Below are 14,727 nucleotides of genomic sequence, written 5' to 3' on the forward strand. Positions count from 1 at the left end.
TTGTTGCTCGACTAACTCGGGAGCTTCATCTTTGTTGGTTGATTTTGTTGCTGTGTTGTTGCTGTGTACCTGTTGTTGCTGTATTTACTGCATACTGCCCAGCTGATCATTCCTTTCTTCTTTGTCCTCCATACCAGGTACACAATTACACTACCAATGTAACTCGAAAGTTTGAGCAATGAGTATAAAGAGAAGATCTGCAGATGTTGTTTATATATATGTACTGTTGTGTTGAATGTCAAGTAATGTCTAATAGCTCATATTTTAGGATACTGAAGTTAGCTTGCAAGCATAGTAGATGTCAATGTAGGGTATCGAATGATAATTGTATATGTATGTTGTTAGATAAAGGTGGTCTCAATGAATTAGTTTGCATCTCAGATTTAGTTTACTTTGCCATATATGCTGTAACGTATGCCAAACATGAAAACTGTACACAAGGGGTTCAGTTCTTCCTTTCCTGATTAATGGTCTCATATAACTAGTAAACTACCTGTTAAGACAAAGAACATAAATTTGTAATATAAACCCCATAAAGGCCGAGCCCAAGTCGAAACAGATCAGTTAGGCCCATATCGGAAAGACAGGGGCCCAAGTCTGGCCATCTCGCATGAGCTAGGTTTGGGCCCATAATTTTCGACTAGTTGTCCATAAGCGCAGTCACGTTTTATTATTCTGTAAAAGCATTTTAAATCCTGTTATAAGTAAGCTTGCAAGCATGTAATCAATTAAGGCTATTTACTGTTTTCAATTAGTAGAGACAAACACCACAAGAAACATAGTTGCTATAGGATATCCTTTTAAAATAAGGACGAGACGAGCCTCGATGAAAATAAACAAAACGCGCAGGTGCGGGGCCCTCGTTAAATGTATATTATTGAAGCATTTAGTTTCCAGGACGGGTTGCTTAGCAAATCTCACAACCCTCCTAAAATAACAACACGTCAGTCTCTTTAGGATACGCTTTAATAAACCTTACCTTCTTAAACTCGGGTGCACATTTATGTGACCCAAATCCCAATCTCGACGGATTCGAAATGTATTTCTAATCACGGGTATATTGATTGTGACGTGATCCGAGAGGCATATCCATGACGTCGCGAATTCCTTTTAAAAGTAGAACGAGACGAGCCTCGTCAAATAAAAATAGACACAGCTGCGGGGCCCTCTAACTGTATATACATTACAACACTTATAATTCGGGACAGGCCATTTAGCGAATTTTTCGGCCTTACCCAAAACAACAACACGCTAGTTGCTTTAGGCGCGTCTTAATAATTTATTCTCCTTAATTCGGGTGCGCATTTATGCGACCCAAATCCAAATCTCAACCGAGTCGAAATATGTCAACAACCATGGGTGCATTGATGTGACGTGGTTCGAGATATGTTTTCACGATGTTGCAATTCTTGATAAAATAACAGTAAAATGACAAAAGCGGTCTAAAAGTTAAATTTTGCACATAAGTTCACACTTGTACAAAATCAGATAATCAAGCCGAATATGACAGTTGAGCGACCGTGCTAGAACCACGGAACTCGGGAATGCCTAACACCTTCTCCCGGGTTAACAGAATTCCTTATCCGGATTTCTGGTACGCAGACTGTAATATAGAGTCATTATTTTCCTCGATTCGGGATTAAAATTGGTGACTTGGGACACCCTAAATCTCCTAAGTGGCGACTCTGAAATAAATAAACAAATCCCGTTTCGATTGTCCTTTAATTGGAAAAAACTCCCTTGTGCCCCGCGGGTGCAGAAAAAGGAGGTGTGACAGCTCTGGCGACTCCGCTGGGGATATCTCTGACCCAGAACCACTGGTTCAGGGTTAGAAATTCGAGCTTAGATAAATTGTTATATTTGGTTATATCTGATGTTCACATGTTTGAGCCTAATGTGCTAAATGTTGCTTTTACCGCTTTGATATTATCTGAACTGTATATAAACTGTGCCGAAACCCATCTCTTCTTTCCTCCGGGGAAAGGCTCGCTGGTCGAGACTCCCTATTCTGTTAGTGTCAATACCCGAAATAAGAAAGAGGACGGATAAGTTACGAAGCCGGACGGCCTTTTGGTTCCCGGTAAGTTGCCCCTCCTCGGCTCGAGTTGTCCGCTCGGGTACACTGTCTAGAACACTGACCCAGGTTTTGAACATAGAATAACGTGACTTCATGCCGGATCCCTAGTAGGAACGCTTATTTGCATCATGTTGCATATGACTTAGGGGACTCAACACAGGGGTTGGGTCCGTCTAGGACTAGCAACCTGATATGAAAGGACCATCCTAATGCATCCCATTTGTTTTCCGTGCATTTATTTGTCTCGAGCCCGCATGCTGACCAGTGTTTGAATAATGTGAAATTGAAAAAAAAAAGAAAAAAAAGGAAGGAATAGCGGTTAAGGAGTTAATTGTTTATTTTTGAAAAAAAGGCCAATGCCAAAATACCGTCAAAACTCTGCCGAAATTTTGAGAAAATGAAAAGAAAATGTCTTATTAGTTTTGTTTTATTAAATGCAAAGGAAAAATAGAAAAGAAGAGAAAAAAAGGGGTCGTCGTTCTGCTTTTATATACTTTTTATAAAAATATATATATATATATATATATATATATATATATATATATATATAGTTTGTCCTGTCACAAAAATGAAGATGGAAAAGAGTCTTATTTTTGATATATACATATATATATATAAATATATGTCTTTATTTGTGGCAAAAAATACTTGTTTTGCCAAAAGTCATGAAAGTTTTTAGACCCTTAATTTTCAAAAAAAAAAGTAATAAATGTGCAGGATGAGCACAGTAATAAATGTGCAGGGTTTTTCATAAAGTTTTATAAAAAGTATACGTCTAAATAAAGTTTTATTTTTTATTCACTTGGCATAATCACCCTAATAAATGTGCAGGATGAGCACGGTACAAAACGAACCTTTTTCAGTAATGACCAAGATCCCGTTTGAGTTGCGGTTATGGTGGAACGACTTAGGCAAAGAAGGGCAAGACAAAGTAAGGAAATATCTGAAAGGTCTCCCGGACCTACTAAACGTTCAGCCTCGGGGTGATATCATCAGATCATTGGTCACTTGTTGGGATTCCGCACACAACGTGTTCCATTTTTCGGACTTCGAGCTCACCCCGACGTTGGAAGAAATAGCAGGGTACATCGGGATTGATGAAGCCCCTTTTAGGTTCAAATACTTGATTGCACCTAGAGCTGTCACGGTACACAGGTTTCTGGATTTCCTAAAAATACCTCGGACATTCCACCATCCAGATCTTGCCAAAGGATTCTGCAGTCTCCACCTCATATATGCTAGATACGGCCACGTGGGCGGGTTCAATAAGCCGGATTTCAAACTATGCAGTAGAGGCAACCGACAAAAGTGGGACGAACACAGGCTAGTGGCTTTTATGACAGCCTTTCTGGGTCTTATAGTGTTCCCTAGGAAAGATGGAAACATTGATCTAAAGATAACCGGGGTCGTCAATACTTTGCTTACCCAAGATAAAAGTACTCTGGCGCCTATGATTATGGCTGACATTTTCCGGGCTCTCACTGCTTGTCGAGCCAGGGGCGACTTTTTCGAAGGATGTAACCTACTGTTGCAAATGTGGATGACCGATCATTTATGCCATCGCTCCTCACTTTTGGGTTATGGTTCGCCAGAGAAAACTTGTATTGGAGAATTCTACACGAGAATCAAAGGGCTCAATTTACCTGAGGGAGTCACATCATGGACCGCATTTCTCCGAACTCTCACTGCCAGCCAAATCCAATGGACACTCGGATGGTCACCTATCGAGGAAATCATATACATGCCGGCAACCCGGCCTCACTTTCTGTTGATGGGACTGAAAAGTATCCAACCCTATGCACCGTATCGGGTTTTGAGGCAACTTGGGAGGTACCAAGTGGTACCGAAAGATGAAGATTTGAGTACCCAAGTGATTGAAATCAGTCCGAACGGTCATTTCCCTGAAGAAGAAGTTCGCCAAATCTGGAGTGAATGCCAACATCTGACAGCAAACACTTGTGTGATTAATACGGCACAAGGGGAAGTCGCCCCAGAATATCACGCTTGGTTTAGAGGTAGCCTGTCCTACGAAAGACCGGCTAAGAGGCCGCATCTCAAAGATTTCGTAGAATCATCCCAAGGGCAATGGAACTGGTTAGCAAAAGAGAAGGGTTATCGGGCAGAGATTGGCGATTTGAAGCTACAAATGGACAGTCTGAAATTCGATAACAGCGTACAAATCGCGGCGGATCGAAGCGAAAAGAATAGATTGATCCAAGAGAATGAAGAGCTTAAGGCCCAAGTCCAAAAATTGAGATTGTCTCTCGATGAGCAGCCCAGAAGTCGATCAGACCAGCGGTTGATAAAGGGTTTGAAAAGAGAGATCACGGAATGGCGAGACAGGTTAGAAGAATCCGAAAAGGTCATGACAGAGTTCAAGGCACGGTGGGGAACAAGAGTAGATAAGCATCGCCGATGTTTGAACCAATTGAAACGTGACCACGAGAAGACTGTGGCCAAAATAAAGAGGGAGATGGCTACACTTGAGTTTAAAGCAGTTAAGCAGGCCGGGGATTTCCAATCGGAGAGTAGATACTGTTACGACTTGTTGGCCCAAATGAAGGAAGAAGTGCGGCAGCTGAGGGATCAGCATATACAGGACTCACAGGTATTCAAGACGTGCAGTGATCAGATAAGACACCTACTCATAGAGAAGAAAAAAACCAGAGACAAGATCAGGGCCATTGCCCATGCCATCATCAGAAGGTGTCGACGGTGTGAAAACATGACCTGCGTTACCGTTCTCCCAGTAGTGATGGGTTATGTCAAACAGACCATGCACGAGTTGGAGCAGCTCGAAAGGGATCTCGCACCTAGAACCGCGAAAAGGCCGAACGATGCCTCGCGGGTCCCTAAGTTGGAAAATTAACCTCTGGTCGAGTCTTGTTTTAGTTGAGCTTTGATGTTTTCCCATATGTTGTTTTCCATTTTTCCTTCAATCAAATAGGGTCAAAGAACCGTGGAGTCTGTACTGTTGCTATTTTGTTTGAAGCAATGTGTAATAGCAAATTTTGATAATGAAATTAAGTGACTCCGGAAGAATTTCTATGTGTCTTTACTTTGAGGCAGAACTACGCCTGGTCTGATTCACGCGGGGACGTGATACGTAGGCAATCCCCATAAGATTCGACCGCTTTTAATAAATAAAGAAAAGAAAATGTAAATAAAATAAAACGCAGAGTTTCGCAAAATACTTTAAAAGAGACGAATGAACAAGCCGGGATGACGCATGTGGTTTGAAGCAAAGCATGTAGAAACGGTTAACTGCCTAGGTGCATTGCATCCTCTATGTGTTATGATCAAATCTGTTAAGCTCTAACACTAACAAAGTTTATGGTTGTCTGATACCAGACAGTTAGTTGTTAAAGAATTCTGGCAACACATTCATACCAAACCAGATCCAAAGGACCGATAGCATCAAGCATGACTACTTCGGAGAATAGCAATGAAGAAGAAAGGCCGATGAGCCAATTGCTAAAACTTCATACCTATCAGTGAGTCTTATTCCAGCATTTTCCCAAACTTGTTTAGATGGGTTTGTTGCAGCTTGTACCCCAAACCAGGTAGAACCCAGCATCACCCGCTTACAGAGCTGGTACTCGATGTGCCTACCATTCAGGGGCAGAAGGGCATGATACAGACGACTGTTGGACCCTGAAGAGGACTGTGGAAAATTTGATAGAAGAAAAAAGAATAGTGTTAAAGTACGAAGACGTTCCTAATGTAACCAACAATCCATTACCGGCCCACAACAACGGACTAGTTATTGGAATGATCTGTGAAGACAGAGAGTTTGACCCAGCTCTAAAATCCATCATTGCCATAGCTGATGTGGAAAAGAAGCCAAGGGCTGTCACAAAACAAGACAAGGGGAATAAGAAGAGCAAATCTACCCCCTGGAATACAGAAAAGAAAATGGAAATTGAAACTGAGGCAGCGCCCTCCAAAGATACCGTTCTCTATGTTCCTCGAGGCCACAAGAAAGAGCATATGTCATTGAGTCCTCCTAGAATATTTGAGCTAAACAAGGGAGCTAAAATGTATGTGCCCAAGGGGACCTACGTGGTGCGGGGGTCAATAATTCCACCAAGGCTGAGTGGGCCCGTGGTTATTGGTCGCGCACCGCAAAGGCCCATGACAGATCCCACTGTCATTCCATGGAACTATAATAAAGCGGTAGTAACTTACAAAGGCAAAGAAATCTCGGGAGAAGTTAAGAAATATAACCATGTCCGAGAAGTACCTCAATCTAGAGGAAGTGAATAATGCCACAAAGAAGCGTTTCTCGCCTAAGAAGCGAGTGAGTGCTGAAGAAGCGGAAATATTCTTCTAGAAAATGAAAATGGCAGACTACAAGATAATCGACCAGCTCCGAAAGTCTCCTGCCAAAGTTTCCCTACTGTCTTTGCTAATTGAATTCAACTGAACATCAAAAAGTGTTGATCAAAACTCTCAACGAAGCATATGTACCCATTGAAACCACTGTAGAACAGTTGGAGAGGATGGCAGAAAGGTTTTTTGCAATCAATCAAATCTCTTTCAGCAAGAATGATTTGCCCTCGGAAGGAGCCATACATAACAAAGCTCTTCACCTGATAGTTTAATGCGAAGGGTATTATGTGAAAAGGGTCATGCTAGATGGTGGTTCTGGGGTAGATATTTGCCCACTCTCAACTCTGCAACGTATGGAAATTGGTACTATGAGAATAAGACCCAACAACGTCTGTGTGCGTGCTTTTGACGGCATAAAGAGAGATACAATAGGCGAGATTGATCTGATTTTGACTATCGGTCTGGTGGACTTCGAAGTGACCTTCCAGGTTTTGGTCATGGATACTTCCTATAATTTCCTCTTAGGAAGGTCGTGGATTCACGCAGCAGGGGCTGTGCCTTCTACTCTCCACCAGATAGTGAAGTTCGAACATGAAGATCAGGAGATTGTAGTTCACGGGGAAGATGAGCAGTCGATTTATCAAGACCCGTCAGTATCTTGTCTTGAAGCTAGAGAAGGAAGTGAACATATTGTCTATCAAGCTTTCGAGATTGTGGTTGTGGACCAATGTGAAGAAGGAAACCCTTGCCCTCAACTCTTTCTTTCAAATGCATCGATTATGGTGGCCATAGAAATGATCAGGCATGGTTACAAACCCAGGAAGGGGCTCGGGAAGTCATTGCAAGGGATCGCCGAACCTATCACTCTGGCTGCTAGTGAGAAGTTCTTTGGGGTAGGTTTCCAACCCACCTCAACTGATGGAAAATGGGCGGACGAAAGAAAGAACAATGGTTGGGTCTTGCCTCAACTGATTCCACATCTTTATAGAACATTTGTCAAGCCTAAATACAATGAGGAAGAGGAAGATGAGGCCTTCACGGCCGAAAAAATCGAAGAAATTTGTGGGACCGTGAGGCAGATGTTGTATGAAACCCACATGGTCCAACCAGGGGAAAGCTCAAGCACCGCTGAGGTGCTATACATAGGACCTAGTGCCAAACTACAAAATTGGAAGGCTACTCCATTCCCAATCAGGAGGGAGTCCCGGTAGACCAGTTCTTCCACTTTCTCTGCATCACGAGTTATTCCAGGGTGTAATTCGGATGTTTTCTTTAGTTTTCTATCTTTAATTTCCAATGTAAACCCTGATATCTTCAAATTCAATGAAATAAAATCAATATTTCATCATTTATCTCTCTATTCTTTCTAATTTTGTTACTTTTTCTTATTTTCTTCTTTTCAATTCTAATAATGAGGCTTTAAATAACATGACATACTTGCGGACTTCATGCTCAGATCCAAACATGTTGTATAACTGTGAAATAATGAACCAAGAACCGGAATATGATAAAGAAGAGGCTTTTAGGGAAATAAATCGAGAATTGGAGAAATTTAAGAATAAACCTAAGCCAAACTTAAATGAAACCGAGCTGGTAAATTTGGGTAATTCAGAAGAGGCCCAAGAGACCATGATAAGCATTCACATAGATGAAAGAACTAGGGATGCTTTGGTCCAACTTTTGTTTGAGTTCAAAGATGTGTTTGCTTGGTCCTACAATGACATGCCAGGATTGAGTGTTGATTTGGTGGTCCACAAGTGGCCGACTTACCCTGATTATCCTCCTGTCCAGCAAAAGCAAAGAAAGTTCAAAATTGATATTAGTGATAAGATCAAAGAAGAAGTTACAAAACAGTTGAAAGCAGGGGTAATCCGAGTAGTCTGATACACCACATGGCTGGCTAATGTGGTGCCCGTACCAAAGAAAGATGGGAAAACTCGGGTGTGAATTGATTATCGAGACCTGAACAAAGCAAGTCCCAAAGATAGTTTCCCTTTGCCAAACATCCACATCCTCGTTGACAACTGCGCCAAACATGAGATACAGTCTTTTGTGGATTGTTATGCTGGGTATCATCAGGTCTTAATGGACAAGGAAGATGCAGAAAAGACAGCTTTTACCACACTCTGGGGCACGTACTGTTATAGGGTCATGCCTTTTGGTCTGAAGAATACCGAGGCAACCTACATAATGGCCATGACTACCATTTTTTATGATATGATGCACCAAGAGATAGAGGTGTATGTGGACGATGTGATCATCAAGTCCAAGACCTAGGATGACCATGTTCGGGATTTGAGAAAATTCTTTGAGCGACAGCGTAAATATGATATGAAGCTAAACCCAGCCAAATGTGCATTTGGGGTTCCATCTGGCAAACCTTTGGGATTCATAGTTAGTCAGAGGGGCATCGAGTTAGACCCAACAAAGATAAAGTCCATTCAAGATCTGCCTTCTCCAAGAAAGATGTTATGAGTTTGCTGGGAAGATTGAACAACATCAGCCGATTCATTGCCCAGTTGACATCTACATGTGAACCCATTTTCAAGCTGTTAAATAAAGACGCAGCAATTAAATGGACAGACGAGTGCTAAGAAGCTTTTGAGAAAATCAAAGAATATCTGTCGAATCCGCCAGTTTTGGTCCCACCTGAACCGGGAAGGCCTCTGTAACTGTATTTGACAGTCTTGGAAAACTCTTTTGGCTGTGTCCTCAGACAACATGACGTGATCGGGAGGAAAGAGCAGGCAATCTACTATTTGAGTAAAAAGTTCACAAGCTATGAAGCCAAACATACCCTGTTGGAAAAACTTATTGCGCTTTAACTTGGGCTGCTCAGAAGCTGAGGCATTACTTGTTGGCCTACACCACATACCTCATTACCAGGTTGGACCCTTTAAAGTACATATTCCAGAAGCCAATGTCCACAGGGAGGTTAGCAAAGTGGAAGATCCTGCTCACAGAATTTGACATAGTCTACGTCACTCACACGGCAATGAAAGCCCAAGCGCTAGCAGATCATTTGGCTGAAAATCCGGTCGACGATGAATACCAACCTTTGAGCACCTACTTCCCGAATAAAGAGGTAAATTCAGTTGAGGCAATATCTGAAGACACCAATGCTTGGAAAATGTTCTTTAATGGAGCGGTAAATGCAAAAGGTGTTGGAATTAGGGCAATCTTGATCTCACCCACTGGTCAGCATTATCCAGCCACAACCCGACTTCGATTTTTCTGCACAAACAACACTGCTGAGTATGAAGCCTGCATTATGGGTATGAACATGGCAATTGACCAAGATATCGAGGAATTGTTAATCATGGGAGATTCGGATCTGATTATCCAACAAGCCCAAGGAGAATGGGAGACTCGAGATGTCAAACTTATTCCCTACAGGAAGCATGTGAAATATCTTAGCAAACGGTTCAAGTCAATAGAGTTCAGGTACATCCCTCGTTGTCATAATGAACTGGCCGATGCACTTGCTACTTTGGCCTCGATGCTGCCATACCCAGGCAATGCCCATATTGACCCTTTGGAAATTCAAATTCGGGAAAGGCACGGGTATTGTAATACGGTTGGGGTAGAACCGAATATTCAACCATGGTATCATGACATCAAAAGATTTCTGAAAACTAAAGAATACCCTGAGCAAGCCAGTGGGGACCAAAAGAGAACCATTAGACGCCACGCAAGTGGTTTCTTCATGAGCGGTGATGTCTTGTACAAAAGGACTCTGGACCTCAATTTGTTAAGATGTATTGACGCCGAAGAGGCCGGAAGAATCATGTATGAAGTGCATGCGGGAGTGTGTGGACCCCACATGAACGGGTATGTTTTGGCAAATAAAATCCTTTGAGCATGCTATTACTGGATGACTATGGAGAAAGATTGCTTCAGTTTCGTCCGGAAATGTCATCAATATCAGGTGCACGGTGATTTGATTCATGCACCGCCTACAGAACTATATCCCATGTCAGCACCTTGGCCATTTGTTGCCTGGGGCATGGACATCATTGGGCCGATCGAGCCGAAAGCTTCAAATGGGCATAGATTATATTGGTCGCTATCGACTACTTCACAAAGTGGGTTGAAGCAATTACTCTCAAGTCTGTCACCAAGAAAGCTGTAGTAGACTTTGTGCATTCTAATCTCATCTGCCGTTTTGGTATTCCTGCAACTATCATTACGGATAATGCGGCAAATTTGAATAGTCATTTGATGAGGGATATATGCGAACAATTCCAGATAACGCATCGGAACTCTACCCCTTATCGTCCCAAAGCCAACGGTGCCGTTGAAGCAGCAAATAATAACATCAAAAAGATTTTGAGAAAGATGATTCAAAGTTCCAGGCAGTGGCAGAAAAAGTTGTCGTTTGCATTATTGGGGTATCGCACTACTATGTGCACATCGGTCGGAGCAACCCCGTACCTTTTGGTTTATGGCACTGAAGTTATAATACCCGCGGAAGTTGAAATCCCTTCTCTCCGGATCATTGTTGAAACTGAAATTGAAGCCAGTGAGTGGGTCAAAACCCGTCTGGAACAGTTAACCCTAATTGATGAAACCAAATGGCCGCAGTCTGCTACGGGCAGTTGTACCAACAAAGAATGGCCCGGCCTACAACAAGAAAGTACGGCCCAGAAATTTTGAAGTGGGGCAACTTGTTTTAAGGCGTATTCTTCCCCATCATCAAGAAGCAAAAGGGAAATTTGCTCCTAACTGGAAAGTCCCATACATTATCCGAAAGATATTACCAAGAGGAGCGTTATATCTGGGAGATATCGAAGGAAATGACCCCGAGGCAGCTGTGAACGCAGACGCGGTCAAACGGTACTATGTCTAGTCCTTCTACAGCAATAGCACTATCTGATTGGGATGACGAAGGCTTTCATTCTCGCTACCCCAAACACTCCAATCCTTTTGCTAACCCTTTGAGCCAGTTACCTTTCTTTCATTACCCTCTTTGGAACTCGAAGATGTTTGTAATAAAAAAATGAAATGATAAAAAAAATGTTTTCCTGAACTACGTTCGACTTGATTACAAAAGGATACGTAGGCAGCCTCTCTCTAGGGTTCAGTCACACCAAAATAAAAATTCAATTTCCCCCAAAAATGAAACTAGGGTAGATATTATAATGGTTCGGCGATGATCCCGCCCGAACGGCTCCAAAGTTGTAATTCGATCCAATTCTTTTTACCCAAACCTTGTTCAAGTCCTTCCGACCAATCGGCAAAACGTGTTCAAAATTGGAGAACGCAGTTGTTTGGATTCGATGTAATCAAGATGAGAGAAATAAAATGAGAGAGTCTTATTGGTGAAAACCTATGGGCACCGTAAGGCGATGATGAGCAGAGAAATTAAAAATGAGAGAGTTTTGTTAGTGAAAACTTGTAAAAGAGCACTATAAGGCGATGGTAAGAAGAGAAATGAGAGAGGCCGATTGGCGAAAACCCGCCAAGGGTGCCGTTGATCGAAAAGAAGAAACCCCTCACCACCATTGGTATTGAAAGAGTCCTGGTAAGGTTCCTCGGTTTTGAAACACAGGTCGCAATGGGTTTATGAGAAGTTGGGATAGTTGTGCGGATCGGGTATCTAGTCCAAGAAGCATGTCATGTCTATTGAAGTTTGCATGCACCCTAGATAAGTCTGTCCTTCCTCCCCGAAAGGGACACTTCTCCATAAACTCATTTTCTTGTCCTTTGTTTACTTTTCCTAGAATCCATTTCGGTCTAACTCTGTTCCGAAACTAATGCAAAGAAAAGGTGGCAAGATTGGTTTTACAGGGTTCCGCCTAATAAAAGCCAAGTCCAAAGAAAAGTACCCAGCCTCAGCATATGCATCAAGTCGATCCCGACTGGCCATGATAGCCGATGCTCTGAAATCAGAGTTACTGAAAATGAAAAGAAATCCGAAGTCAAAAGCCCTTAGAGGCAGGATAAAGTGAAAAGGACAAAGCCCCGCACGGTTGAACCGTCATCTGGAAGGTTTGAAAAGTTGAGTTCCTCGGTTTTAGGAGAGAGACCAATCTTCAGAAAGCTAGCAAGCAGCAGAGGTTCTCACCAAAAGAGTTGGGCCGAAATCAAGTGATCAAAAACAATGAAGGCCACAAAACCGGCCACCGTTTCAAACTAACAATTGTTCTTTGTTTAAAAAAATTGAAACAAGTGCAATCCAAAGCAACCGTGCAAGAAGCAGGTGCAACCAAAAGAGAAAAATAAATGCGCAAGTTCTAGAAATAGCTTTGCATCAATAGTCAATCCAAGAGGGAAGTCTCCTCCAAATTATTTCCTGTATTTTATGCTAAAATGTGAAAAAAAAATGATGAAAAAAGAGATAAAAAGAAAATTAAAAAAAATGATGATAGTTTAGAATCCCCAAAATCAATCTTTTACGCTTTTCCAACATTAGGGCTCCAATCCCTGAGTTCAGATTGAGACATAGGGCCTCCATTTCCTAGTCGCCTTTTGCCAACATTAGGGCTCCAATCCCTGAGTTGAGATTTTTTAGACATAGGGCCTCCATTCCCTAGTCGCCTTTTGCCAACATTAGGGCTCCAATCCTTGAGTTGAGATTTTTAGACATAGGGCCTCCATTCCCTAGTCACCCTTTTGCCAACATTAGGGCTCCAATCTCTGAGTTGAGATTTTTAGACATAGGGCCTCCATTCCCTAGTCGCTTTTTTTGCCAACATTAGGGCTCTAATCCCTGAGTTGAGAATTTTTAGAAATAGGCCCTCCATTCCCTAGTCGCCTCTTTTGCCAACAGTAGGGCTCCAATCCCTAAGTTGAGAATTTTTAGACATATAGCCTCCATTCCCTAGTCGCCTTTTGTTGCCAACATTAGGGCTCCAATCCATGAGTTGAGATTTTTTAGACATAGGGCCTCCATTCCCTAGTCGCGTTTTGCCAACATTAGGGCTCCAATCCCTGAGTTGAGATTTTTTAGACATAGGGCCTCCATTCCCTAGTCGCCTTTTGCCAACATTAGGGCTCCAATCCCTGAGTTGAGATTTTTAGACATAGGGCCTCCATTCCCTAGTCGCCTTTTGCCAACATTAAGGCTTCAATCCCTGAGTTGAGATTTTTAGACATAAGGCCTCTATTCCCTTGTCGCCTTTTTTCCAACATTAGGGCTCCAATCCCTGAGTTGAGATTTTTAGACATAGGGTCTCCATTCCGTAGTCGCCTTTTTTGCCAACATTAGGGCTTCAATCCCTGAGTTGAAAATTTTTAGACATAGAGACTCTATTCCCTAATCGCCTTTTTTGCCAACATTAGGGCTCCAATCCCTGATTTGAGCTTCTAGACATAGGGCCTCCATTCCCTAGTTAGGATCTTAGACATAGGGTCTCCATCCCCTAGTCGCATTTTGCCAACATAGGGCTCCAATCCCTAGTTGCGATTTTAGATATAGGGCCTCATTCCCTACTCTATTCCTCCTAAAGACACACAATCTTTATTTTATCGCTTTCAAAAAAAATCTCTAGATTTTAGTTACAATTAACTCACGAAATTTGCCTAGTGAAAATTGGGGCGGAAAATTTCATTCGTTGGTTTGTTTTGGTGTCTGAGCAGGTTTGACCTCGAGGCACAGGATTCGAGATGACCAAAAGAATGAGTCTCGATCCAGAATAAAGAAAAGAAGAAAAGAACAAAAAAGAAGTAAACTCAAAGTGCTGAAGCGGAGAAAGATGCGGACTGCTCAAGATATGATTGAAGTCACAAGCTTCACATGTCCAGCCTTAATCCAAAGCTGAAGAAAGAACCAGCACCTACAGTTGACGAGCATCAAGATTCAGATCGGAGTCTGCAGCGAGAATCAGTCAAGACTCAAGATCAAGCTTCAAAAGATTTATAGATAGGAATCTTGTAACTCGTAGTTGATAGATTTAGCTAGCTTAGCTCTTTATTTTCCATTTCTGGTGTAATAGGAGCTCAGCAAGCAGAAACAGCAGCAATAACAGTGAAATCGCAGCTTCCCGGTAGTCCCAGCTACCAAAACTTCCAGAACTACACTGACCTGATTCCTTTATAGCCAAGGATATGTAGGAAACCTCTGAAGCAAGGTTCGGTCAGACTCCTTAAAAAAAATGCTTCTCATGGAGTTTCAAACGGGCAAAAATCTCTCGTAATTGCTCATTTTATCTTTTCCCGAAAACCCTTCGTGTCTTTGAGCAAAGAGGGGCAGCTGTGAACACGTGATTTTTGCCATACATGAAATACTCCTACAAAATCTAAGAAAATAGATTTTTTTTTATTAATTATTTGCCATTTTTAGGATTTTTTGTAGATTTTAATTAATTGTTTACATT

General features: G+C 42.1%; 1 protein-coding gene across 1 annotated transcript; it reads left to right on the forward strand.

Moving 5' to 3' along the window:
- The first annotated feature begins 9,404 nt into the window (after positions 1-9,404).
- On the forward strand, positions 9,405-10,268 carry LOC138870819 (uncharacterized). Its single transcript, XM_070148659.1, has one exon. The coding sequence runs from the start codon at positions 9,405-9,407 to the stop codon at positions 10,266-10,268; it is 864 nt and encodes a 287-aa protein (XP_070004760.1).
- Positions 10,269-14,727: the final 4,459 nt, after the last annotated feature.

The sequence above is a fragment of the Nicotiana sylvestris genome, chromosome 6 (assembly GCF_000393655.2).
Source record: "Nicotiana sylvestris chromosome 6, ASM39365v2, whole genome shotgun sequence".
NCBI classification, from domain to species: domain Eukaryota; kingdom Viridiplantae; phylum Streptophyta; class Magnoliopsida; order Solanales; family Solanaceae; genus Nicotiana; species Nicotiana sylvestris.

Bases quoted from the DNA above. Each gene is read 5' to 3' on its own strand.
- LOC138870819 (XM_070148659.1), top strand. From the start codon at position 9,405: ATGAAAGCCCAAGCGCTAGCAGATCATTTGGCTGAAAATCCGGTCGAC.